Source organism: Hyperoodon ampullatus (genome assembly GCF_949752795.1).
Source record: "Hyperoodon ampullatus genome assembly, chromosome: 12".
NCBI lineage: Eukaryota > Metazoa > Chordata > Mammalia > Artiodactyla > Ziphiidae > Hyperoodon > Hyperoodon ampullatus.
In genome coordinates this window covers 69,284,579-69,311,521 of record NC_136925.1, presented here as the reverse complement: position 1 = coordinate 69,311,521, position 26,943 = coordinate 69,284,579, and the positions used below count along the sequence as shown (strand labels likewise).

The following is a 26,943-nucleotide window of genomic DNA, read 5'->3' as shown; positions in this document are numbered from 1 at the left end:
AATTACTTATTAAGGAAAAATATGAAAGCTAATGCCATGAACCATTACAAAGGAGGCATAAGGGACTTCTCAAAGAAAGATACCTGTTTATTTTCATGGTATTTATCTTTTACCACAGGCCAACAATACTTAAAAAATCTTATAAGCAAAACAGCACAGAGACCTGGCATAGACAAATGACTTGGTGGTCACCCAGGTGTCATGACCGATAACGGTTATGAAACCATGAAAGCACAGGATATTTGCCATTGCCTCGATGCTCTATGAAAAGAAAAGAATAGAAAGGAGTGCTCACTTACTGCTTGTAAAAGTGGGCACATAGGAATGGGGAAAAATAAACATTTTAGGATAGGTTACCAAGGTTGGAAGACAAAAACTAAATAAAAATTAGTAATAAGAATAAGAACATAATCAACTAATGCATCCAAGTGCTGGGCTAAAGAAAATAAGAGAGACAACCTCCTAGCAAATGAAATCTAGTAAACACAGAAAACAAAATAATAAAATAAAAATGTGATAGAGAAGACTTTTCTAACATAAGAGAATACTGTTCTGTGCTCAATTAAAAAAAACTATGGAGTAAAGTATTTTCTAAAAAGTTAAAATTTTTATAATCAAGTAAACGGCATGAATATCTGCAATCAACGTTACGGATCATAACGTTCTTGAAATTCTGCCACATTAGCCAGATGCATATATGCAAATAGGATAATTGAAAAAAAGAAGAAAAGTTATCATTATACACAAATGATGTGTCAGTATACTAAGAAAGGCCAAGAAAATCAAATTTATACCCATACTCACAAGCATACACTCACACGTGCATGCACGCACTCACACACACACACAAACACACGCAGGGCAGAAAATGCAGAAATAAGCTACCATACATCAACTCTACACTAACCAACAATAAGAAAAGCACAAAACTACCAAGTAATAGTCCTGGGGGGAAAGATGCAGACAAATCTTCAAAACCTTACTGAGGACACAGAAAAGGACCCAGATGAGTGAAAGACTACATTTCAAATTCACCATTTTTTCAAAAATTGATTGAGATGACTAAAATTTTACTGGAAGAATAAATATAGAAAAAGAATATGAATTTTAATGTTAGAATAATTAGAGAAAATTTACTGTGCTGGATGAAAAAATTAATAATGCTTTAAAAATGAAAATGTTATGTATTAGACTAAAACTAATGGTGTGAGAAGGCAGAATTAGCAAAATTAAGTAAATATGAAGTTGAAATGCCTTTAAGTTTATGGTAAAGGAAGTATCACCAACAATAATGGAGAGTTAAATTATTCAGCAAAAAATATAGAGAAAATTGGTTGTTTATTTAAGAAAAACACAGCAAAATAGAACAGGTTAGTGTTTCTTAACTCAGGCTGCATAAAAAAGTGAGCTGGGGAGTGTTTAAAAAGTAGGGATGCATGGCCCCTACTCTTGGTACTAAAGAGTTGCTATTTACAGACATAGAGAACAGACTTGTGGTTGTCAAGGGGGAAGGGGGGAGGGACGGATTGAGAGTTTGGGATTAGCAGATGCAAACAATTATATATAGAATGGATAAACAACAAGGTACTACTTTATAGCACAGGGAACTATATTGCTAATGGAAAAGAATTTTAAAAAAAGAGTTGGTGTATAGAACCACCAAACTGGAGCCTTAAAACAAAATACATATCAAAATAAAATTCAGATGGTTTAGTTTTTACATGTAAATTTTAAATCAAGCAAAACTGTTTTAAATATATATAAATATTTAATTACTCTCACAATGAAAAGGTAATTTATATGCATAAAAACAAAATGAAATTACAAAGGAAAAGACATAAGATATAATTATAGAAAATTAAAATTTCTATATGTCAAAAAACACCATTAACAAAGACAAAGGGTACATGGAAAGCTGTGAGTAATTAAGCAATGAACAAAAAATATGAATGGTTAATATTCTTAATATAGAAAAAAGCTTTTGCAAGTTAAGAAGTAAATAATAATACTATGATAGAAAAATAAGCACAGAACATGACCTACCCACTAACAGAAGAAATAACACTGGTACCAATAAACATATGTAAAAATATTGGAATTTTGCTGATAATCAAAGAAATGAAAATCATATTGAGATGTAATCCATCACTATACAATTGGCAAAGGTCTAAAAAAAAATCTGTCAGTGTTAACAAGGGTTCAGTAAGAAGGACACTTTCACATATGTTGTTGGCAGAGTTATAATGACCAGTACTGTGATGCAATCTAGAGCCTTAAAATGTTATTATTTTTTAACAAATTAGTTTTCATCTAATAATCAAGTCTAATTAAAGTCAGAAGTATGCATAAAGCTGTATGTAAGAGGATATTCTCTAAATGTACAGAGAAGTTTTTAAAAATTGATACAAAGAAATACACCAAAAGATTATTAAACGTTACCTTTCCAAGGATTGTATAATCACGTGAAATAGGTAAGCTAAAACAAAAAAAAGAAGATGAAGAGCACCATGCCTATTTTTGTGTGTATGTCTCTAAGGTTTTCTGGTATATTTTTCTGTGTTAACATTACTCTTACACTGTAATTTATATTGAGCTATTTCACATCATACTTGACTTTCCATACATACACAGCTACCATCAAAAGTCTTACCAATTTTTGTTTCTACCTGTTAATAGGCCTGGTCAAAGACTAGAAAGAAGGAGGCTCAAAAACATTCTACTAAACAGAAATTTTTTTTTTAAAAAGGGATTTGGGGTTATATATGGATTCCAATTATCTGTAGCTGTCTCTGCTCTTCACTCACATTAATCATCAAGTGTGTGGAGAAATTGAACATTACTGAAAATCCTTTTCAAGATTTTTAAAGAAAATGGACACTATTCGGATACTAAAAATTAAAGGTGCTTCCTTTTCTCCATTGTATATGTTTGCTTTCTTTGTTGTAGATTAATTGTATGTGTGTGGGTTTATTTCTGGTCTCTCTATTCCATACCATTGATCTAAATGTCTTTTTCTGCCAGTACCATACTGTAATGATTACTATAGCTTTGTAATATAGTTTGAAGTCAGAGACCATGATACCTCCAGCTTTGTTCTTCTTTCACAAGACTGCTTTGGCTATTCGGGGTCTTTTGTGGTTCCATACAAATATTAGCATTATGTGTTCTAGTTCTGTGAAAAATAACATGGGTGTTTTGACAGGGATTGCACCAAATCTGTAGATTGCTATGGGTAGTATGGACATTTAACAGTATTAATTCTTCCAATCCATGAACACAGTATACCATTCCATTTATTTGTGTTGTCTTCACTTTCTTTTATCAATGTCATATAGTTGCCAGAGTACAGGTCTTTCACCTCCTTGGTTAAATTTATTCTTAGGTATTTCATTCTTTTAGATGCAAAAGGATTGCAAATGGGATTTTTTTCTTAAAGTTCTCTTTCTGATAGTTTGTTATTAGGGTATAGAAATGCAACCGATTTCTGTACATTAATTTTGTATACTGCAACTTTATTAAATTCATTTATTAGTTCTAGTAGTTTTGGGTGGAGTCTTTAGAATTTTCTATATATACTATCAATCTCTTCAATAAGCGCTGTTGTGGAAACTGGACAGGTACATGTAAAAAAAATGAAGCTCGACCATTTTCTCACACCATATATGAAAGTAAACTCAAAATGGATTAAAGACTTAAGTGTAAGACCTGAAGCCATAAAACTCCTAGAAGAAAATACAAGCAGTATGCTTTTTGACATAGGTCTTAGCAATATTTTGGGGGATATATCTCCTCAGGCAAGGGTAACAAAAGCAAAAATATACAAACGGGACTACATCAAACTAAAAAGCTTTTGCACAGCAAAGGAAACCATCAATAAAATAAAAAGGCAACCTACCAAATTGGAGGAGATACTTGCAAACAATATGTCTGACAAGGGGTTAATATCAAAAATATATAAAGAACTCACACAACTCAGTATCAAAAAATCAAATAATCCAATTAAAAAATGGGCAGAGGACCTGAAAAGACATTTCTCCAAAGAACATATACGAAAGGCCAATGGGCACATGAAAAGATGCTCAACATCACTAGTCATTAGGGAAATGCAAATTAAAACCACAATGAAACATTACCTCGTACCTGTTACAATGATCTTCATCAAAAAGACAAGAGATAACAAATGCTAGTGTGGATGTGGAGAAAAGGGAACCCTTGTACACTGTTGGGGGGAATGTAAATTGGTATTACCACTATGGAAAACAGTATAAAAGATCCTCAAAAAATTAAAAATATAACTACCCTCTGGTCCAACAATTCCACCTCTGGGAATAGATCCAAAGGAAACAAAAACACTAACTTGAAAAGATATCTGCGCCCTCATTTTCATAGCAGCTTTATTTACAATAGCCAAGATATGGAAGCAACTTAAATGTCCATCGACACATGAATGGATAAAGAAGATATATGTAAGAATATTACTCAGGCATAAAGAGAATGAAACCTTGCCATTTGCAACAGCATGGAGAGACCAAGAGGGTATATGCTAAGTGAAACAGGTCAGACAGAGAAAGACAAATACTGTATGTTTTCACTTATACGCAGAGCCTAAAAAACTAAAGAAACAAATGTAACAAAACAGAAAAATACTCACAGATACAGAGAACAAACTAGTGATTGCCAGAGGGGAGGCGGTAGGGGGAATGGGCAACATATGTGAAGAAGGATTAAGGGGTACAAACTACTAGTATAAAATAAATATGTCACAGGGTCATAATGTACAGCATAGGGAATATAGTCAATAATATTGTAATAACTTCGTATGGTGCATAAAATGTAAAAATATTGAATCACTATGCTGTTCACCTGAAACTAATATTGTAAGTCAACTATACTTCAATAAAAACAAATAAATAAAAGTGCTTCCTTAATTGTTAAAATATTATATATTACATTGCAAATGATCAAGTATATGTGAGCTGATCTTTTTTAAGGAACTACATCACAATTTATTAAACAGGGCCTATTACAAGGATTTGAAACATATCCTCACTAACCTAAATGTACATATGAACTTATAGACCTTTTTGAAAAATTAAATATTCATTTAAACATACCCTTTATGATCGTTGTACATTCTATTAATTCTGTCCCATTTTGCATTCAACTGAGTAAGTGTATCCCGGATCTGAATGGCTTCAGGTCCAGAAGCTTCGAGGATAACATCTGGTTGTTTTTCATGAATGATTGCAATCTGCTCTCCAAGTTTGTCCAGTTGGTCTTTGATAGTCTATGAATATATTGTCATACATTAACAAAATCCAGCAAAGAGATAAAAGAATGGAATCACAGGAGGCCAAAAATTTATATTGAATAAGTTACTTAAAAATAATGAGACATCATAATTGTTGCTTATCAAAACTGGAAACTTTAAAAAAAAATAATACCCTGTATTGGCCAAAGCATGAGGAATGTTACATAATATCCTAATGGTGGGAAAAAAATCCTCACAGATGTTCAAAGTGGCATTTGTACAGGACATATAAAAAGCTTCAATAACATTCCATAAAGGTAATGAAGTGTTTGAAGGTAGAAATTATTTATATTTTCAAATACCTAATAATACTAATTTAAATGACAGAAATGAGCTATCAAACCTATCAGCTCTATCAGCAATTTTATTTTGACTTGATACATAAATGCAATCAATTATATGAAAGTCTTGATATTAGTTTTGTGAATTAACTGAAAACTTTCAGATCCCTAGTTAACTTACAATCAACATGTCATTCCATACCCAAGCACTAGCCAATCTTAAATCGTTATAGGTGGCAAGATAAATGTCAACATTTTACATCAAATGACAATCAAGTTTACGAGAAAGGAATATGGTTTGTGCACGTGTTTGATTTTAAAAAGTCTCTGATGTTGCAAAGCATTAATAACTGTGCACACTTAAAAATCCATATCTACTTTTAATAAATTAAATTTTTTGACAGTATTTCATTGGTGGATATAGGAAAAGTTTACTTTTCATACATATTATTAATTCCTTGGCACAAATGTAAAAGGTTATGGATAATCTAAGTAGGCACAATGACAAATTCCTTGCTTTATTTCTACATCAACTGCAGCTATTCAAATGCAGTGTCTGGATATTTACCTTCAGAGAATCTTCCTGAAAAGAGAAGTCTTCATAGACAACAGAGCTTAGTTCTGGAGTATTAAGTGATAATTCAACATCATCCATGGAAAGTAAAACTTTGTTAATTTCAACCAGATAATCTGTGGGGAGAGGTGGTGAGCTAATTCCAGAAGCGAGCTGACCAGTTCTCTGTTGAATAGGGATTGCCTGTAAAGACATGAATAATAATAACACACATCTTTTAAATTATTCCCACAATGAAGAGCAGCAAATTGAAAACACAAAAAACAAAGAAAAAATACTATTTTGTGGAGAAATTCAATACCATGAGAAAAAACTTAAAAACTTGTTTTAATTTTTAAAAATTTGCCCTGCACTGCTATAGAAACCATTAACAATCTCTATTTTCATTTTCATCTGTAGCCTGTTGTTAAAAGGCTTAAATAAGCTGTTAATGCTTGAAAGGTTTTTTTTAAGACTTAAGCCACCTAAACTCATTTAGCAAACAGGAAAACATAACGACTCCTTTCCTAAGTTACTGAAGAAATGAGAATATGCTGCAAATCATAAAATTCTGTATGAAGTAAAAATTTTAATACCATTATTATTTCGCCTTTTTAAAAAAAAATCTCACAATTAGATTAAACACTTCTGGGCCTCACTGGTGAAAAAGTAAATAAGTGAAACATGTATTTGTAACGTAACATAACAAATGCAGTAGGGGGTTTAATTAAAATAATATCCAGGCAATTCAGTATATAATCTTAACCTTTGAGAACAATATTACAAAACATGGATATCCTACATAAGATGATAGATCCTACCATGCTAAATTCAGGCAGATTCTAAATTGAGTGGATAACTTATTTACCCTAGCATAGTATCTCCTGTATCCTCTAATCAGAGCTTTCTAAACAATAAAGTACTCTCTGGGATGGGCCACTCATCCCTGGGTTCACATCATTTACGCCTTGATGGCTACCATTTAATAATTGCTGCCTACTGCTTGCAAATGGCCAAAGTACAACCTCTCATGAATTAAGTGGATTTCCTTGACACTTTCACCATATTCCTATATTGAACTTTTGAAAAATGATATTCCTCTGTAAACTCAGATGACAGTGAATATGATTGTAAGTACATGTTCACTGAGTTACTGATCCTGAAAATGGTTACAATTCCTAAATGAAACCAATACCCAAGGTTAACAACACTGAGTGAATAATATGTTGTTGAATCTCGAGGTTTGCATTTCTTTGTCTCCTAGAATTTGATAAATGACTTTCACCAAATGATGGGCAGAACTGGATAGCCAGGTGAGAAGCAAGCCTATTGATTTCCTGACTTTATCCACAGGCTTGTTTATACTTGACACTAATAATAATTTTATTATTCTAATGTCACACATTCAAATTTTAGTCAGAAAACATTTCTAGGTATTTAACTATACATCTAAGAAGGCAAACTATATGCTATATTTTAAGCAAATATAAAATAATGCTGAAATAAATAATGTGCCACCCAGGAACCAGTTTTAATAAAAAGATATGAAGTATTTCTTAATAAAAAATTTTTTTAAATTTTTTTCAGATTTTAATTTTAAATAGCCCAATTTTTTGGCAGATCACAAAGGGAAGCTCAATTGTTCCTCTTCTTAACTTTAAGGAAAAAGACACAAAGAAAGTATTTACAGGTTGAGAATTCATGTCAAAGGAGTAAAAAAACTGGGACCTGTTCTACTTGGCTTTCTCATCTATCAGCCAGGGTCTTCTCAGACAGCCTCTGTTTTTCCAAGACCAAAAAGGACTCTAGGCCTCCAGCTATTTGATATGTGCTTGTAGGACATTCAACTTTATAGTACTTTCCTCGTTAGCATCACTAAACATCATACACCAGGTTTTTTGTGTTTTTTTAATCTGCTCTGCCTGCTTACTGGTGAGAGCCACTTCTATACCATAACAACCACTACAAGGCCAGGAATTTTGTGCTGCTTCTTCAGTTACACAAGAGTGTCATTCTGCAAGGTCACATGTATCTGAGTCTTTAGGGTGAACTGGGGAGGTCAGTAGGTATTGTAAATAGAAAGTCCCAATGTTTTTTTTTAAAAAATCACGTTCATTAATACTGTATTTTTCTATTAATACTATACACATAATCTAGGCTTCCTGAGCCTCCATACTCTTGCTGAAGCAGCAAGTCCATTCAAGATTCAAATATGTGCTTTCTATATTCCCAAAATAGATTTCATCCCAAGATAGTGATCAATCAAAATGCCCTAGGAGAAAAAAAACAAAAGGTCCTCAAGATCTGACCCAGACTTTACTTCTGGATAATTTTATTTTTAAAGAATTCATCTAGGACACAAAGATACAGATATACTACAAGGTAGCATTAAATGTTACATGATGCACCTCATGTCATACAGCAACCTAAATTCCAGATAGATTAAAAAATTGATTTTAAATGACACTTTACAAAAATGTTCTAAGTTTTGTTTTTATCAAACCATAGGGAAAACTTGGAACAAAACTGAGTTGAACGTCATCAACTCTCTGGAGGATGAGGAGTTTTTAAGAAAAGCACAAAGGAAAAACCTAGCCATGTGTGGCTAAACAAAAATTTTAAATGGCTGTATATTAAAGGTAAAATAATTAGAAGATAAAAATCAATAAGGTGATACTTTTTATAGCAAATATGACAAGAGGTTAATATCTTTATTTATGAAGAGCTTGTGCATATTTTAAAATAGTTAATACTCTAGTAAACAAATGAGAAAGGGTCATTCAATATATATTTCAAATAAGAAAATGAGTCCTTTTTTTAGTTTAAATAAATTCATAATTTTTAAAAAGCCACCTATATCACTTTGTAGGAGAAACCATGTGAAAGGCAGTCAATGAAAAGGACAATGATATGCATGAGCCCTTCTGTACCCTCAGGGGAGGCTCTGGAGGTACTTGACCTGAGGAACTACTTACATCACTGGTCCACAACCTTTTTGGCACCAGGGACCAGTTTCGTGGAAGACAATTTTTCCACGGAATCGGGGGTGGGGGGGATGGCTCAGGCGGTAATGCGAGTGATGGGGAGCAATGGGGAGCGGCAGATGAAGCTTCACTCACTCGCCCGCTGCTCACCTCCTGCTGTGCGGCCCGGTTCCTAACAAGCCAAGGACCACTACAGGTCTGCAGCCTGGAGGTTGGGGACCCCTGATTTACATGATAAATATGGGACTGAAGAGAAGGCACTGAGGATGGATGTGATTTTGACTGAAACAAATGTAACGTCCCTGCCATAACGTAAACTAGGGACTTTGATTATGATGTGTCAACGTAGGTTCATCAGTTGTAACAAATATATCTCCCTGGTGCAGGACATTGATATCATGGAGGAGGCTATGTGTGTATTGGGGGTGAGGGGACAAGGGGTATGTGGGAACTCTTTGCTGTGAACCTAAAGCTGCTCTAAAAAATAAAGTCTGTTTTTAAAGAGCAAAAACAAAAATAAACAAGAAATTTCATGTCCCTTCTCAATAGTCTTTGGTTACCCACTGCCTGTCACCACCTTCCATTTTCTCTCTCTTCACCAATCTCCACCATTTCTCCTCTCTCACTCCTTTTCTCATTTCTAACCTGAATTCATAAGGAGGTTAATCCAAATGAAAACTAACTGAGGGGCTTATGAAAGAATTTTTTCAGCTAAAAACCTTCTCATGCTTTTTGTCAGTGCACACACCACCCAATCCTTCCTATGCCCTTCCCCATCTCCTCCCGTCCACATAAATTTTCTCAAATCATTCAACAGGGATAAAATATTGCTCATAGCATGCAGGAGCTCATTGCTCACCTAAAAGAGAAGAAAAGAAAGGAAAGGAAAGGGAAGGGAAGGGAGGGGAGGGGAGGGGAGGGGAGGGAAGGAGTTCCGAAAACTGCTGGTCCTCAATACTGACTGCACATTAGAATCTTCTACAAAGTTTTTTTTTTTCAAGCACCCACACCTAGGCACAACCTGAGAGATTTTGATTTAACTGGTTTGAGACTCGATTTCTTTTTAAGCTCTTCAAGGGATTCTAATGTTCACAGTTAAAAAACAGTTTTAAAAACTACAGATTTGAAGAAGTATATGTGTTAATAAAATAAGGACAAAAAAATTTTTAATATTTTAAAATAATTTTAATTACAATAACTAATGCTAGTGAAACCCAAATGAAACAAGCCTATAATAGTATATGTTAGTACTTTTGAAAAACAAATTTGTTTATCTATTAAAAGTTTAAAAATTATTTCTATTTTGGACCATTAATGATTTCTGATTTGGGAACCAAAGACGAAGAAGTTCCAGAGAAGAAAAATACTTTTAAAAGTAACAATTAAACAAAGAACTATAATATAATCTGAAAGATGTTATAAATAAAAATGGAACCGAGTCTTAAAAGACAACACATTTTTCAGGTAAAATAAGAAGATAAAACCCACACCAGGGAATAACAATGAAATTAGCAAGATTCCAGAGGTGCTAAGGCACCAGTATGTTGGCATAAGGTAGAGAAAACCAGTATAGCTATACTGCATGGTGAATGACAGTGAATCAAAGAGATAGCCAGAGGTCAAACCAAAGCCTCTATATACCATTATTGTGACAAACCTTGCACTTAAAGCTTTTCCTGCATTTTGCAATCTTTTTCTGAACAAGTTCTTAGGGAAAGGAATCATATGATCAGCCATGACTTTTGGGGGAATAATGCTGAGAAAAACATGCTGAGAAGATGGGCCAGAGTTAAGAAAAACTGGACTTAAAAACCAACTTGGGGAATAACTAGTGGGTGAAAATCATAAGAGTCTGAATTATGGAAAGGTTAGTAGACTGAGGAAGTTAAGTTACTCTCTCAGGGTCAGATACAAGTAACTGGTAGAGCCGTATCTAACTTCAGGTTCAGACCTGTATCTACTTCATTTGGACCTAATGGTTCTAATCCTTCCTCAATGTGGTGTGAGGAACAGGAAATGACTGATAAGACTGTGAAGTTTCCACCTTGAGAACTGGGTACTTTTTATAAGTAATAACTAAGATAGGGAATAAAGCAGGAAACAGGTTGGAGGAGGGGAGAGAGGGCTAGTTCAGCTTGGGACCTGTTACAAGGCTGCAGTACAAACAGACAGAGACAGCCAACAGGCATCAAGCTGAGAAACCTGAATCTTCTAGTAGATTCCAACATCATCAACTAAAACTGGTTCTAGAAGGATTACCTAAGTACAGACCTCTGGGGAACACCAGCACATTTACAATACAGCTGTAAAGATGGATATTGAAAAGGGAGCTGGTGGTGAATCTTTTCCTAGAATATAAATCATATTTTATCAATTTCACAAATTTAGTTATTTGCAAACTAGAAATTTTTTTAATGTGGTCAAGACCTCCACACATAAAATACAGAACTGAAGGAGAAAGTCACTCCCCAAAGGTTTAAAACATTATCAGAAATCCAAAAGAGATGTCCAATAATAAGGTTTTATGTTTCTATTTTCTGTGAGTCTCGCCTCATCCAAAAATATAAACATATCTAGCAATACACACGAGAAAGGAGAAGGAGATGCCATTCCAACTGGTTTGTTTTGAGATGTCATTGAATGCAACATCACATTTCTCAAAGGCAAGAGCTGAAAAAGTTATTTAAGTGGAACAGAGACTCCCCCATGACAATACCTTAGTTTTGTTGTATCTTGTATGCAAAAGTAGTAACTGCAAACGGATCTTTTCTTTTTTATTATCCTCCATAGGTTGATGTAACATTTGTTCTCCTCTTTGTAGAACTTCCTCAATCTGGGCTCTCTCCTCATCCAGCTGAATGTTTAAAAGATAAAAATTACTCAAAAGAAAAATGCACAGGGTCACTTACAATCAGTTCCCAAGCAGGAGAACTAACCTACAAAGTATAGTATAAGTCAACATATGTTTATCTGAATGATATACAACAAAAGTTTATGTATTTCTTAAAATATTTCATATATGAAGTTAAAATAACTCATAAGGAATGCTAGTTTAGCAGAAGTTAAATAGCACTAAGATAACACTACCTTTATAGTGAGAAAGTATGTCTGTTTTTTAAGCATTATGTAAATCACGTGACAAATCTTACACTGACACTCACCAGAAAGTCACATTTAAATCTGTTCTATCATGTTTGGCAGATATTTGGGTAAACATCATTAATGTAAAAATATAATTAACAGAGAAGAAAAGTGAGAACACCACGGTTTTGAAAATCTGCTTGAGCCAACCTTTTCATCTTCATCACTGGATTCCAAGCGCTTTTCTGTAACTTTTAACATATTTTCTATATCATTTTCTAATTTTTCCAAGTCAGAGAAAGGCACACCAGCTTCAAATGCTTCAGTGGTGACCAGATATTGGTATGATAATGGTTCCTGGCCAATCAGCAACTGTAGAAGGAAAAATGTTCTTTGAAAAGATATTCTTGATTGTAGATTTTTGCTGGAGAGTGTGTGGAGAAAAGGGAACCCTCTTGCACTGTTGGTGGGAATGTAAACTGATACAGCCACTATGCAGAACAGTATGGAGGTTCCTTAAAAAACTAAAAATAGAACTGCCATATGACCCAGCAATCCCACTACTGGACATATACCTGGAAAAAACCATAAATCAAAAAGAGTCATGTACCACAATGTTCATTGCAGCACTATTTACAATAGCCAGGACATGGAAGCAACCTACATGTCCATTGACAGATGAATGGATAAAGAAGATGTGGCACATATATACAAGGGAATATTACTCAGCCATAAAAAGAAATGAAACTGAGTTATTTGTATTGAGGTGGATGGACCTAGAGTCTGTCATACAAAGTGAAGTAAGTCAGAAAGAGAAAAACAAATACCGTATGCTAACACATATATATGGAATCCAAAAAAAAAAAAAATGGTTCTGAAGAACCTAGGGGCAGGACAGGAATAAAGACGCAGATGTAGAGAATGGACTTGAGGACACGGGGAGGGGGAAAGGTAAGCTGTGACAAAGTGAAAGAGTGGCATGGACATATACATACACCACCAAATGTAAAATAGATAGCTAGTGGGAAGCAGCTGCATAGCACAGGGAGATCAGCTCAGTGCTTTGTGACCACCTAGGGGGTGGGATAGGGAGGGTGGGAGGGAGACCCAAGAGGGAGGAGATATGGGGATATATGTATGCATATATTTGATTCACTTTGTTATAAAGCAGCAACTAACATACCATTGTAAAGCAATTATACTCCAATAAAGATGTTAAAAAAAAAGAAAAGATATTCTTAACTTGACCTTTCACCATTTAATCAGTGTCAAGAAAGAACTCGCATTTATTTGAATTGACTTTAGTTTCATTCATTTCCACAGCAATAATTTTACCAACTTGGGCTTCTCTGATTACCCATGTTCTCCGAACTCCAGCGAGGGATGCGAACTGGTGTTCAAGTGAGTGTGGCTGGCTGGAGTGGGAGGCGGGTTCGGGGACCACAGGCGAGAACAGCAGGAAACAGTGCCATGATCCGGAAGCCATCCCTGCCATGGCCACAGAGAGGAAGAAAGGCCACTACCCAGTATAGGGACGTCCCAAAGAATGCCTCCCAGTTAACTTTCTCCAGTACAACGCCCCTTGGATTTTGATACCGAAACTTCGAAAAAGTACATGCTTCTCAATGCAGTATTTTCAGACAGTATCTATATAGAAAGCCTTTACATCAATATTTATGTGCCTAAAATCAATGTAACAAATTCAATAAAACTAAATGCAGGAAAATAACATGAAGTGTTGGCTGAGCATGGGGAAGCTAGCAATCTCACACTCTGGTTATGAACGTATAAACTGGCACAAACTTATGGTAGGAATCTTTGGAAAAATCTATTTAACAGCATTTATAGATACAACTTTCACAACAATATCAAGGAATTCTAAGAAGTGATCCTAAGGGCATACTAAGAAATGAACAAAAAGACATGCATAAAAGAATTTTAACAATACAATATTTATAAAAGCACAATAAAAGTGGAAAATTGACTTAGAATATTGTAACAGATCATTTAATTGAATAGCTGTTAAAAACCTTGTCAGAAGAGAATATACAAAACAATATAAAATTTTTGATATTTCAATATCACATACACATGAGTAAGAGTGGATATGTATGCCAAAACGTTAACAGAAATTATTTATGGGGACAACAATAATTTTCTTTGTACTTTCTCTCACTCCATCTCCTATGTCTCCTGCATTACTCTTTAACATATGTAGGAAAAATCTCCCATAGATCTATTGAAAAGAATAAGTGAGCTTAGGTCAGAAGGTAAGGAAGTAGGGTCAAGGCTAAGGAAGACAAAAGTTAAAGCAAGATTTTTGTTGTTTTCTTTAAGTTGCAAATAATCTAAGTATATTCATAGGCTATGAAAGATTGCTTGGCCTATTATATCAAGTATTTCAAAACAAAGCAAAGTTAGAAAATATTTACTTCCTGCAAAAAAGATGATCCTTCCTCTCATAATTTCAATACTTTGAAACCTTTTCTCTAATGGGTTATTTTCTTTAATAGTAATTTCTTATATTCTCTCCTTCATATGCATGATCAAAATAAATAAGAACAAATGCTCCAAAGTGATAAAATCATTTTAATTAAAAAATTCTTGATATATATACCATATAATTATCCATCACGTAGCTACATATCTATAAGAAAAATAGTTTTATATAAAAACATAATTGCTTACTTTGGCACTTTTGATGTGTTGAGAAACCTTTTCAAAGTTTCTATTCAATTCAGCTAATTTTGGTTCTACAAGCTCCTTGCTTGAGCCTCCACGTGCATTCATCAGAACAACCGCTTGATCACGGACATTTTCTACTTGGAGATTAGCATCATCCAGCTCAGAGAGTAAACGCTAATTGTAAGAAAAACAAAATTATCACGTGGGAAAAATCAAAACTAAACATGGGTGTAATGCTAACTCGGAAGTAAAGGTAGTTTAAATAAATGTCTGAGATTCCTAGTAAGAGATTTCAGCACCATCAATTTGAATAAGAGCTTTTCATACATTACGACTCATTCATGTTACATGAGAAGCATTTTCGATCACTACTAGATTGGATAATAATTTATTTTATGATTGAATAGTCTATAAGATTTATTGTGTCATTTCTTCAACCGTTTTATTCTAAGAGTTGCAAAGCCTCTTGAGGCTGAATAAAGGAATAAGTGGCAAGGAGTAGACTGTGACTTCTTTTCCCCCTAGAAATACTATTTACCACCATCCGCCTTTCCTTGGTGAAGGTGAACTGATTTGGAAATTAGTCGAATATTATCATTTAGTTTTTAACTAAAATATGCAACAACATTATGCAGTTTCCTCAAGCTAATTTCACAACAGTCATTAAATTCATTCTCAGGGCTAAGAAAGGAATGCACATACCTGCCTTAATTTCTATTTCACTGGTAAGTTTCTGAAGAGTGTTGAAATTCTCTCAAGAGTATGTATGGCTGTAAGTAGATTTTGAATGAAGTCTTAAAAATAAGCTAGCTAATCTGTATGCATCTATAAATTCTGCAGATGTTTTCCTGGTGATTTACGAGAATGAGTGATCCAGCAATGTACCCAATCAGCTAATACATGGAGCTTAACCCACTGTTGTGAAGAATTTGTGCTTACTTGTTATGGTGGCTGAGAGAAAATAAGTAGTTTGAGGAACTGTTTTTAAATCAGTGTATATAGATAGAAACAGGGGAACATCAGCTTAACTATGGAATTTTTAGAACGTGTTCTCTCACATATAAATCTGATTGTAATGAAAAAAAAACAGCCGTTGCTTGTCTCAAATTTTGCTACCTGTATAGTGATTCTTGAAATTTTCTTTAAGAAAAATCAAGTGGAAAGAAATAAACACTTTGTAAATAAGGCTTGGCTTTCATGAAAAACTGTTTAAAGTTTATGTTAAAAGGATTTAATAAGTTCACTAAAAGTGTAATCGTGGAAATGTGGAAAATGTGGTGAGTAAAGGAAACTACCTCATTCTTCAAAGGTTTTATAGAAGCACAATTAAACACTCTAAAGTGGCTTTGTGTATGAACCATCTGCTGTGAAAGAACTCTATTTGTAACATCTAAAGGACCTGGAATAATTGTATTTTGCTGGCAACAGACACATGCTTTATTGTTTGCAGGTTCCTCATCAAATCTTTAATTATGCACTGTTTCTGTCATCAATAAACAACTTAAAGGGAAAAAAAAGATTCATTCAAGGATGTCTGCAAAATGTTGAGAAAGTACATTTGTAACCTAGAATTCAATTGTTCATCCATGCCTGACATGACAAAGGGTTTAAAGGAAGGACTGGTGGGGCCTGAGTGGTAAAAAGAACAGACTCCCAAAGAGAAATTCGTAAAAGCTACATCTGACCTTCAACTTTGAAACTAAATGTAGAAACACAGGAATGAATAAGGGGTACTCTGGGCACTTTTCTGAGACTCTGGAGCCCCCGAGACAACTTCTTCTTTGCTTAACACCACTGAGTAAGGTTATCAAGAGGCTGAGCAAAGTGAAAAGAGAAGTCTGCCAGACTTTGTGCTTCTGAAAAAGTATACTATCTTTTTCATACAGCTGATTCCTCTGCAAAGCTGGGTCAGGGGGCAATATGCAGCAAGAAATGAAAGCCAAATACTCATTGTGAAGTCAGTTTTGCTTTGGCTTTCTATACTGCCACCAAATTTTGCAAGTCATTAAAAAAATAACTAAGAATGACCTTTTGCAGTGAACTAATGACCCACCATTCAACTACCCTGTATGACAAAATGGAGAAGTTTTTTTTATAGCTTCTTAAATTGCAATGGAAAAATTTTATTAACAATCACATAATGTGGTATTTTTAGATGCTAATTCTTACAAGAAAGGAACAGAACAAAAAATAAGCTAAGACAAAATACAAAGAACAAACAAAAAAGACTCAGTTCATCCCACCAACATAAAAGCTAATGAATCTACTGCATGGGAAGCATGTGTGCACAAGTAGCTTGGAGTACTCCTCGAGAGAAAGAGAACAGCAAAACCTTGCATTCCCAGAAGCGTTACTGATCCTCTACATTTGCTACCTTCACAATTTCTTCCCGTTTACTTGCTGGCTTTTTTTCTATCTCATCCAATAGCGCTTCAGCTTGATAAAGCCAGGTGCTTATGTGAGCAACATTTCCATCAAATATTTCCAACTGGTTTTGGTGGTTCTAGAAAGGAATTAATAAAATGCTGATACAATCATATGAAATATTTAAGACAATAATCTTAGCAGACATTTAAAAGACCTTCAAAGTGCTAACGGTACACTGAATTTCAAGAAGAATTTCCACCTTCCTACAAAGCTCTTCCCCAATGGATAAATCTCATTCCTAAAAATGCACACTGTGACTGAGCACTTTTTAATTTTAATTTAGATCTCAATACAATGAAAAGTTGAAGAAGAATAAAAGGTGAAAGTTTCTTTTTTAGTTTCATTTTTTTTAATCCCTATCCCTCATTCTTATATTACAAATAATCTCACTGGCCCCTCCTTGATCATATTTGTTAAAAACTCATTTAAGGAAGTAATAATATTAAAAAATGATTCAAATTTTGCCAGCTCAATGGACTGTAAGTACTTAGAGGCAGGGCCCCTGTTGTTTCACCTCAGTACCGACAGCACTTAACATTACACCTGGAACAGATCTCAGTGATACTTCCTGAAGCAAGGTATAACATGTGATTGAGAGAATACATTTGAAAACAGTTAAGTCAGTTAAAACTAGGCAAAACTGCTGAGGCTAAGGCAAGAATTTAGAACTTGATGAAAAAGAGTGGGGGAGCCTTATGATGAAACCAAAAACTTTTAGGAACTATATTTTATAGGATGAAGGAAACTAGAAGAAACTTCGAAGAAAAGTGTTTAAAAACAAGGAAACAAATTATTAATCTGTAATATGGAAGAATCACTGAAAAAATAAAATGAGAACCAATAAATCATATGAGCAAAGTTTTGACAGTGGTCTGGATTCTAAGTAAGAAGAATTTATAAACACCATACTTATTTACCTTGATAAAAGCAGATAAATCAAATGTTCTAATAGGAGTAGAAAGATACTATTTGAAAGGAGAATTTAGAAGGTACAGACTGCAGAAGGCAGAAATAAGGGCCATGAGCATGTGGAATAAAACTAGTTACAATAAAAATGAATATATAAAATATTTAATGAACATATTTTATGAGCCAAGAATTTCACATTTGTTATTCAACATTTAACAACTCTGTTAGATATGTTCTTTTAATCCCATTTTATATATAGGGAAATTAAAGCTAGGTGACATTAAGTAATTTACCCAAGGTTGTGAAGGTAGTAAGTCGTGGATGAACTCTGGATATGAATCTGACAGATCAAGACGTAAACCCACCAACTTCAATGCCCTACACATTCTGGTTGATTTCAATAAATATTCAAACACACAATAATTTATTTTTCTCTGTTCATATCCATTACCCAGTAATTCTATGAATTTGGAAAGAGTCCTATCTCAGATATATCAGAACAAATAATAATTTAGAGATGAGAACTTTTTTTAAGGGAAGAGAAGGTATGGTTGCCATATATTCATTGTTATTATAAAAGGGACAGAAAAACACTATGAAATTAAATGGTCACTATTTCCAGGAAATACTGGTTAACAGCGTAGTAGTATTGTTATAACCAAAGACTAAAAACGTATAGCATTTAACAATTACCATAATCATCAACAATATCTAAAATTGGTTGTTTTAAATATAGTTTTATAAGAGCCCTACATGTTTTATGTCATAATCACAAAAACTGTATGAGGTAGAAATTATAATAATGTCCATTTTACAAATGAGAAAACTGAGACTTAGAGATCATTTAAGTATTGGGTTGCCAAAAAAGTTTGTTTGGGTTTTTCCATAAGATGTTATGGAAAAACCCAAACTAATTTTTTGGCCAACCCATAACTTGACCAATGTCAATCAGTTTGTAGTCAAAACTTTAACTTAGGCCATCAGATGCTAGAACTGGTGCCCTTAATTAGAACACCAATATTAGAACATTACAAATATTATATATATAGTTTATAATTGTATGAAAATTAAATACAATATTAAGTCATTAAAATGTAGCAAATAAGGTGTATTTACTAAGATATTAAAGTACACATTTCTATGTGTATCACAGATGGTTTACGACTTAATAGAGACATTTAAACTCTTTCTAGTTATTATCTTTTCAAAGGAAAAGATAAAATGTAGTCTAATGAAATTAATTCACAAGCAAAACATTATTGTGACAAACAGAAAATAGGATTTGGAATCCTAATCAAAACAGTATTCGTTTATACATAATTAAAGGGGAGAAGATTTCACCATGAAATTCTTCCTGAAACATACCATCAAGGTGTTGCACCAATCCTCAGTCCAGGTGCGAACCCGGCTCCACCCAGCATTAAGGACACAGAGCTTCTCTTCTAAAACAGGCTCACTGCCCTCAATCAAGTTCTGCAGGGCAGCACTACTCTCTGTGATGGTATTTAAATCAGCTTTTCTCTTTTCCAGATCTTTCAGAATATTCTAGAAAATAAAAGTTCCCAGACCTACTTGATCTTTCAGAACATTATAAAAGTTTATACAACCTTCATTTTTTAAAAACTTTTCTTTCACGTATACATGACTCCCTAGGTAACTTACACATGTCAAAGGTTCACAAGATTCCACAACTTACTAACATGATGAGAGTTTTTAAGTTTCAAATAAAAATTAAATATTTAATTATGCAAACACCAAAGAATGTAACAAATTTAGATGTGGAAAGGTAATTATTTCATTTATTTTAAGTATAAATTCCATTCCTTACACACCAACACCAATTATCTTCATCAAAACTCTAGAAATAATGAATCAGTTCCATTTTCAGTAACTACAAGTGGGCAAAGCAGGACTATCCCAGAACTCAAAAATTCTAAGATGACTTAACATATTGTCTGTTTATAAGCATTACAAAAAACATTTCATCTTGTACTATACATCATAGGAGAACTAGAACATCTAAGCTTTGGTTTTACACTTGTCTTAATATGTAAAGCTAATACTCTAGATGGTATTATGATTACTTGATTTTCACATTCATAAGTTTGACCAGGGAAGGTGTGCAGTCAGGGAATTATAAAGAGAATGGTAGGTTCCAAAATTAAAACTACAAAATTCTTTCAATCAAAAAGTAACATGCATATATCTACCCTACTTCTGTTGTACCTTTTTAGAAAAATATTTAAACAAATCATTTCAATAAGCTCAAATCTACATTTAATCTCACATCATTAAATCACATTTTGAAAGGCATAAAAACTACAAATTCACAAGTGAGTCAAGGTATAAGGACTCATTTGGCCACATCAATTACTGGTATTTTTATAAAGACATTGAAATATTTCTCTCAAGTGTTCTCCAGCAGGGAGGGGAAAAAACAAAAACAAAACAGAATACCCACAGCCATGCTCTCTGCAGTTAATAACTTTCTGCATTCCTTCAGTGGCTATGGACTGATTGACTACAGTAGTCTTTAAAAACTATAAGAAATAATTAACTATAAGCAAATAAATGTAAACAGTACACACACGATGTTAATAGATTTTATTGTAAAGAAAATGGCTACGTTGAAAATAATGATTTTTAAGCTATGGAATAAAAACACTAAGTTCCAGAATGCAGATGCTATTTAAATTTTGCATTGAAAATAATTTTACATAATATTATAGTGGAAATACATTAAAATGTTTTGAAATATGCATGTCTCTTAAATCTGACAACACAACATTGAAAAAATGGTGATTATGTTACATACTGATGTTTCATTTGGTTTACTCTAGTGAAGAGAATGTGCTATGCATTCATGATTTGTATATACCATCTTCATTATTTCAAATCTGAAATAAGATTAAATGGGAATTTAAGAGTGAGTAGTTACAGAAGAAACAAACTTATCATATTTACTGTCTTTACCTTAAAAATGACGAGAATCAACTGAAAAACTAATTGAATTTATGTGAGTGCACAGATTGATGATTAAAAATTAAATATGCAAAAATTGGTATTGCTTATGTACCAGCCATAAGAAATTAGTAAAAACAAAAAGAAAAAAAAAGAAAAGCATACTTCATACATACCAATAAAATAAAATAAATATGTAAGTATAAAGTTTTTTGCATACATGATAACGTTTACAAAGAAAAAACCAAAGCATTATGTAGGGATGTAAGGGAATTTGGGGGGGAAATGAGACATTAGATGTTACTAAAAAGACAAATATAACAAAGATGTCAATTCCCCTCAAAACAAATTTATAAATTCAAGGCAATTCAAATCGAAATTTCTAACAATTTTTCTAAGAATTTGAGAGTAATAATTCTAAAATTCATATGAGTATATACAAAAGAAGAAGCATAAAGTCAGTAAATCCTGCCTTTAACTACATGTTAAAATATATTATAAAGCCACATAGTTAAACAGTTGAAGAACATTTCAGAGGGTCAGATCAGTGAAGCAGAAAACAAAGCAAAGTAACAGGTAAAAAGAATATATGAATTGAGCATGTCAAATCAGTGGGGAAAGGATAATTACACAATAAATAGTGCTGAGATAACTGGTAAACTATTTGAAATAAAAGGTTAGAGCCTTACCTCATTATATACACCAAACTAAATTCCAGAAGGATTAAAGCATTAAAGGTAAAAAGATGAAACTATAAAAGAGCTAGAAGAAAATATAAGTAAATAATTATATAACTTTCGAGTAGAGTTGGCCTTTCTAAGCACTAAAGGCAGAAGTAATTTTTTAAGAAAGCATTTTATTCTTTAAAAAAGATATAATAAGTGTTTAAAAAACATACAAAACAGAAAGAAAACTACAGTGGCAAAAAGAAAACAAAATAATTTTGTACCAATACACAACACACTAAGCATTAAGAATTGTAACAGGTAAAGAGCTCTAAATTAAAAGACCAAGCTGTGATAGAAGCTACAAATGGCCTATAAACTAATGGAAAATGTTCTAATTAAATAACCAAAACATGTTTTTTGCCTACCGTTGTCAAAAGTGTAGTTAAAACAAGCAAGTAGGAATTCTCACTCATAGCTGCTGGGTACATTTCTGAAGGACAATTTCATAACAGGTATAAGATGTTAAAATGGATATATCCCTTGACCCAATATTTTTAGAGCTAAGAATTTATCCTCAGGAAATAATTACGAATGTATGCTATGATTCAGCCACAAGTATTTTTATACATCACAGCACTTTTTACAATAGTGAAAATTGGTAATAATTTAAATGGACATGAAAGGAGGAATGGGACAATAAAAAATAAAATATACAATGAAATACTATTCCTATCTCCAATGTGTGACACAAAAACACTTGTAGGTAAAGGAAAATGTTAAAGATATAAGGCTTTTCAAGAAGGTCATGAAACACTAGATACAATTCCGTTTTAAATATATGCTTGTGCCTGCATGTCTATATGTGCCTATAAAAAACTGAAATGATAACAGGGTATTCTTTGATTAGAGATGATTTTTGCTCCTGTCTTTTTTTTGTACTACACTATGCAAATGTTATTCAATTTGCTTATGTGACTTACGGTGCTATAAGAAAATAATGGCTTTCAAAGTGTATTGTAGAAAGAAGATAATATTTCCTTGAAAAACTTAAATGTAACAAAAATAAAGTTTGGTGCCTTTGGTTGGCATTCATCCACCATAACTCATGAATTCCAGTGTTTTTCACTTCCTTTATACATTTCTTTTCACTTCACACAGCCCATGGCAATTACGCTTTTCATGAGCTATTTTCTAAACTGAGAACATTCTTCTTAGTGATTAATATCTTGACTTTCTTACAACAATTATTTCCAAAGAAGCATTCAAATTAAGGAGCTGTATTATCCCACGACCTCATAGCACCTCCTCTTCACTCCCCATAAATTGACACCTGTAGAGAATGTTAAAACTGATACCTGCAGCTTTATATAAAGTTCTGTCACAGGATTAATCATTTATTTTCAGCACTTATCTCTACTATATGTGCTTCTTTCTTAGAAAATAAATTCAGGAAAAGAATGCTTCAGTAAAAAAAAAAAGAAAAACTATCAATACTTTGTGTTTCATTCAAGTCTTTTTCCACATCAAAAGATAGAACTAGCAAATCAACTCTCTGATCTCTGATTTCTAAGTAACTATAGGGCTAGAGAAAACTCTTGGATCTTTTACTGATTTTTTTTTGAAAATTCTGTTCCTATGCTCTTTACACCAGTTAGTTGGCAATAGAAAGATTAGTTACTGGTACAAAAGTTACTATAGAAGAATTAATAAATAAATTCAGCACAAATACTTTGTGAAGAATGAATACTCAAAAAATGTCACTGCTTTTGAAGGTGATAATTATAAGATTTTCAAGTACCACCTAAGCATAATGACTGCAAAGCCCTCGTTGATGAGCCATGTGAGTTTAACTCTTTCAGAATCAAGATAAAAATATCTTCTGAAGATAGTTGTTTTTAAAATATTCTTATTCATTCTTAGAACACAGACATGGAAAAAAGATAGGACTATATTTTATATGAAATGGAGAGAAATGACATCTACCCAGATTTCCCTGATCAAAATGCCACAAATTACATTGGCATAATATTGGTGGTTCACCTGAACTACAACTTACTTTAGCCCAGGAAATTTCTGTATCCAAGTCACCAAGCAAACTTTCTGAAGTGGATTTCTGTACCAATTCAGTTTCAGTAACAGAAAGCCATTCAGAGAGAGAAGCAGCCTCTTTCTTCATTTTCCGAGCCAACTGTGATGCTCTTTCTAGATCCTGTTTTCCCTCTGTCACCTTAAAAAAAAAAAAAGAGAGAGCACAAGAGAGATCAACATAGTGGGAATGAATCAGAGCATTAACTAAAGACCCAAACAGATTCATATTTAACCCCCAAGACAGACCTAACCTTTATCTCTGGCACCTAGAATCACACCATTCTTACTTTTCTGCAGGGGGACAATATACTGTATTAGTTACATGTCAGGTAACCCTGAGTTTTCACCTTAGCTCTCCACTTACTTCCTAAGAGATCTTGGTGGAGGTTCAGCCCTCAAAAGGTTGCTATGAGTTTTCAGTGAAAAAAAATACATACACAAAGGGCATGACCCAGTCCCTGCAGCAAAGTTAAGAAATCAATGAATAGTTCCTTTTATTATCTTGAACAGAAGATGCCTTAAAATCCTCTCAATGAGGGATTCTATTTAAAAAACACACTTAAAAACACACAGATATTCTAGCAATGTGAGGGGGAAATAGCAAGATTTTTTACAATCATATGTTTTACAATTAACCACTTAACGTAAAATACAGTAAATGGCTATGCAACATAAACTTTATTATTTTGCTCTTACTGCTGTTGACGGGAAGCAAAATGAACTGAACTAACATTTACCAGGCTCTTGATACAGCTCTCATATTGTGCTAACAAATCTACACATGTTATACAATAAAATCCTGTGAAAGGCACAATGTTTTCCATTTAACAGAACAGGACAGTGAAGCTTAAAAAGGTTAAGGCCATAACCAGGGCGGCATGACCATCAGATTGAGGCTGGTCTGACCCTTTGCATTATATTATCGTACTCTCAAACTAAAGTCATTCACAACCTAACACTGAGTTGACACTTTAAAGGATGTCACAACACAATACATACAAAAAACATGTTCTTCCTTTCATGTGTACATATGTATAGATGATAACGTTACCTAAGTAGTACAGTGATAAGTCATGTATGGGAAGAAATTTTTTTAGATGATACAAAATTTCTTAGATATAAAAACCAAATTTTCTTAATAAGTAAAATGGGATTACATTCCTTTTTTACTGGTCCCACAGGTTCAGTTTTACTCTTTCATGTCTCAAGGATTGATTTTATTAAATTCCTTCTTAAAAGTGAAATATTTTTCTATGGAGGTTAATTAAAATTCATGACTCTAAATTAATAGTACTTCAGTGCAGACTTTAGAAGACTAATACTTGAATTCTTTTAAAAGATACTATGATATTTATCTGACTTTGACATGCCCAGGCAGCTACACAATTATCATAAAACTTAATGCTACCAAAGATTTCTGTAAACCAGGAAGAAGATAATTTAAGTTTCAACTTACAACAATTTACACTCTTCTCAGTCTAATCAATACATTTTAAGATGTACTGCATATTGAATTAGGCCATATCAAGTTGTAAATCTTTTTTTTTTTTTTTTTTTTTGGCCATGGGCATGTGGGATCCTAGCTCCCTGATCAGGAATCAGGGATCAAACCCATGCCCCCTGCAGTGGAAGTGCAGTCTTAACCTCTGGACCACCATGGAAGTCCCTCAAGTTGTAAATCTTCTATGTAACCATTTATCCTTTCTCCCTCTTGGATATGCAACCATTCCCTCTCAATAGGGTCATTCCCACCAGGTATGAAACATACTCAAATGATGTCTGTCTCTCTGTTTCTCTCTCTCTCTCTCTCTCTCTCTCTCTCTCTCTCTCTCTCTCACACACACACACACACACACACACACACACACACACATACACACTACAAATTCTCAAAACCATCTCTCACCTCCCACACATACTTCAAGCCATGACATTCTGGCTTCTATCCCCATCACTCCACAGAAATTGTCTTTCCTAAGTTCAGTAATGACCCCAATGGCAACAGATCTAATGGACATTTTTAAGTGGATGTCATATTTAACTTTCAATAATATTCAAAACAGGAGCCTACACTCATTCTCATAATGCCCTCCTTCCTTTGGCTTCCCAGACCTAGCACTTTCCTGGCATGTTACCACTTCTTGCTACTTCCTGTGGTTCTGTATATATATGTAAAATATATGGTTGCACAATGTGAATTTTTAAGGTGCATAATATGATCATTTGATACACATACATTGTGAAATGAGCACCACAGTCAAGTTAATTAACACATCCACCATCTCACAGAGTTATCTTTTTTTTTTGTGGTGAGAACACTTAAGATCTACTTTCTTAGCAGATGTCAAGTTTACGATTACAGAAAACAGCATGGCGGTCCCTCAAAAAATTTAAAAAAGAACTATCATATGATCCAGCAATTCTACTTCTGCGTATATAACAAAGGAAATGAAATCATTATTTTAAAGAGATATCTGTACTCCCATATTCATTGCAGCATTATTCACAATAGCCATTGATAAATGAATGGATAAAGAAAATGTGGTATACATATGTATATAAATATATATGTGTGTGTGTATACACACACACACACACACACACACACACACATATACACACACATACATATATACTTTAGTTTTTTTTTACAAGCTCATCTTCCTCAAATTCCCTCCTAAATGAGGTAATCCCTCAAGACTGAATTCAGGCCCTTTTCTTTTTCACTATATCCTCTCCCTAAACAATTTCATCATCACTGAAAACTTAACCACCTCTATGCAGATGACTCATAAAATTTATGTCTTCAGAGAGCCCAGATATATTCTCCAGACTTGAATAACTTTGTGAATATCTGACATATGCAATTAACTCTCTCAAAGACACTTAAAATGTTGACATGTCCAATACTTGCTTATGATTTCTCCACGCTTCTGCCTTTCCTTCCAGTGCCCCGTCCCAGTGATGGCACCATGATTTTCCACATAATCAAGCC

General features: G+C 33.5%; 1 protein-coding gene across 1 annotated transcript in view; it reads right to left on the bottom strand.

The window, feature by feature from the left end:
- The window catches only part of UTRN (utrophin), a gene marked incomplete at both ends in the record, with an annotated part of 450,045 nt that overhangs the window by 284,786 nt on the left and 138,316 nt on the right, over window positions 1-26,943 (bottom strand). The window contains 8 exons of the mRNA XM_079716566.1: window positions 5,115-5,287; window positions 6,161-6,349; window positions 11,846-11,983; window positions 12,421-12,582; window positions 14,899-15,069; window positions 17,270-17,398; window positions 19,597-19,776; window positions 23,917-24,087. Coding sequence (XP_079572692.1) covers window positions 5,115-5,287; window positions 6,161-6,349; window positions 11,846-11,983; window positions 12,421-12,582; window positions 14,899-15,069; window positions 17,270-17,398; window positions 19,597-19,776; window positions 23,917-24,087 — 1,313 coding nt within the window. The remainder of the gene's footprint in view (window positions 1-5,114; window positions 5,288-6,160; window positions 6,350-11,845; window positions 11,984-12,420; window positions 12,583-14,898; window positions 15,070-17,269; window positions 17,399-19,596; window positions 19,777-23,916; window positions 24,088-26,943) is intronic.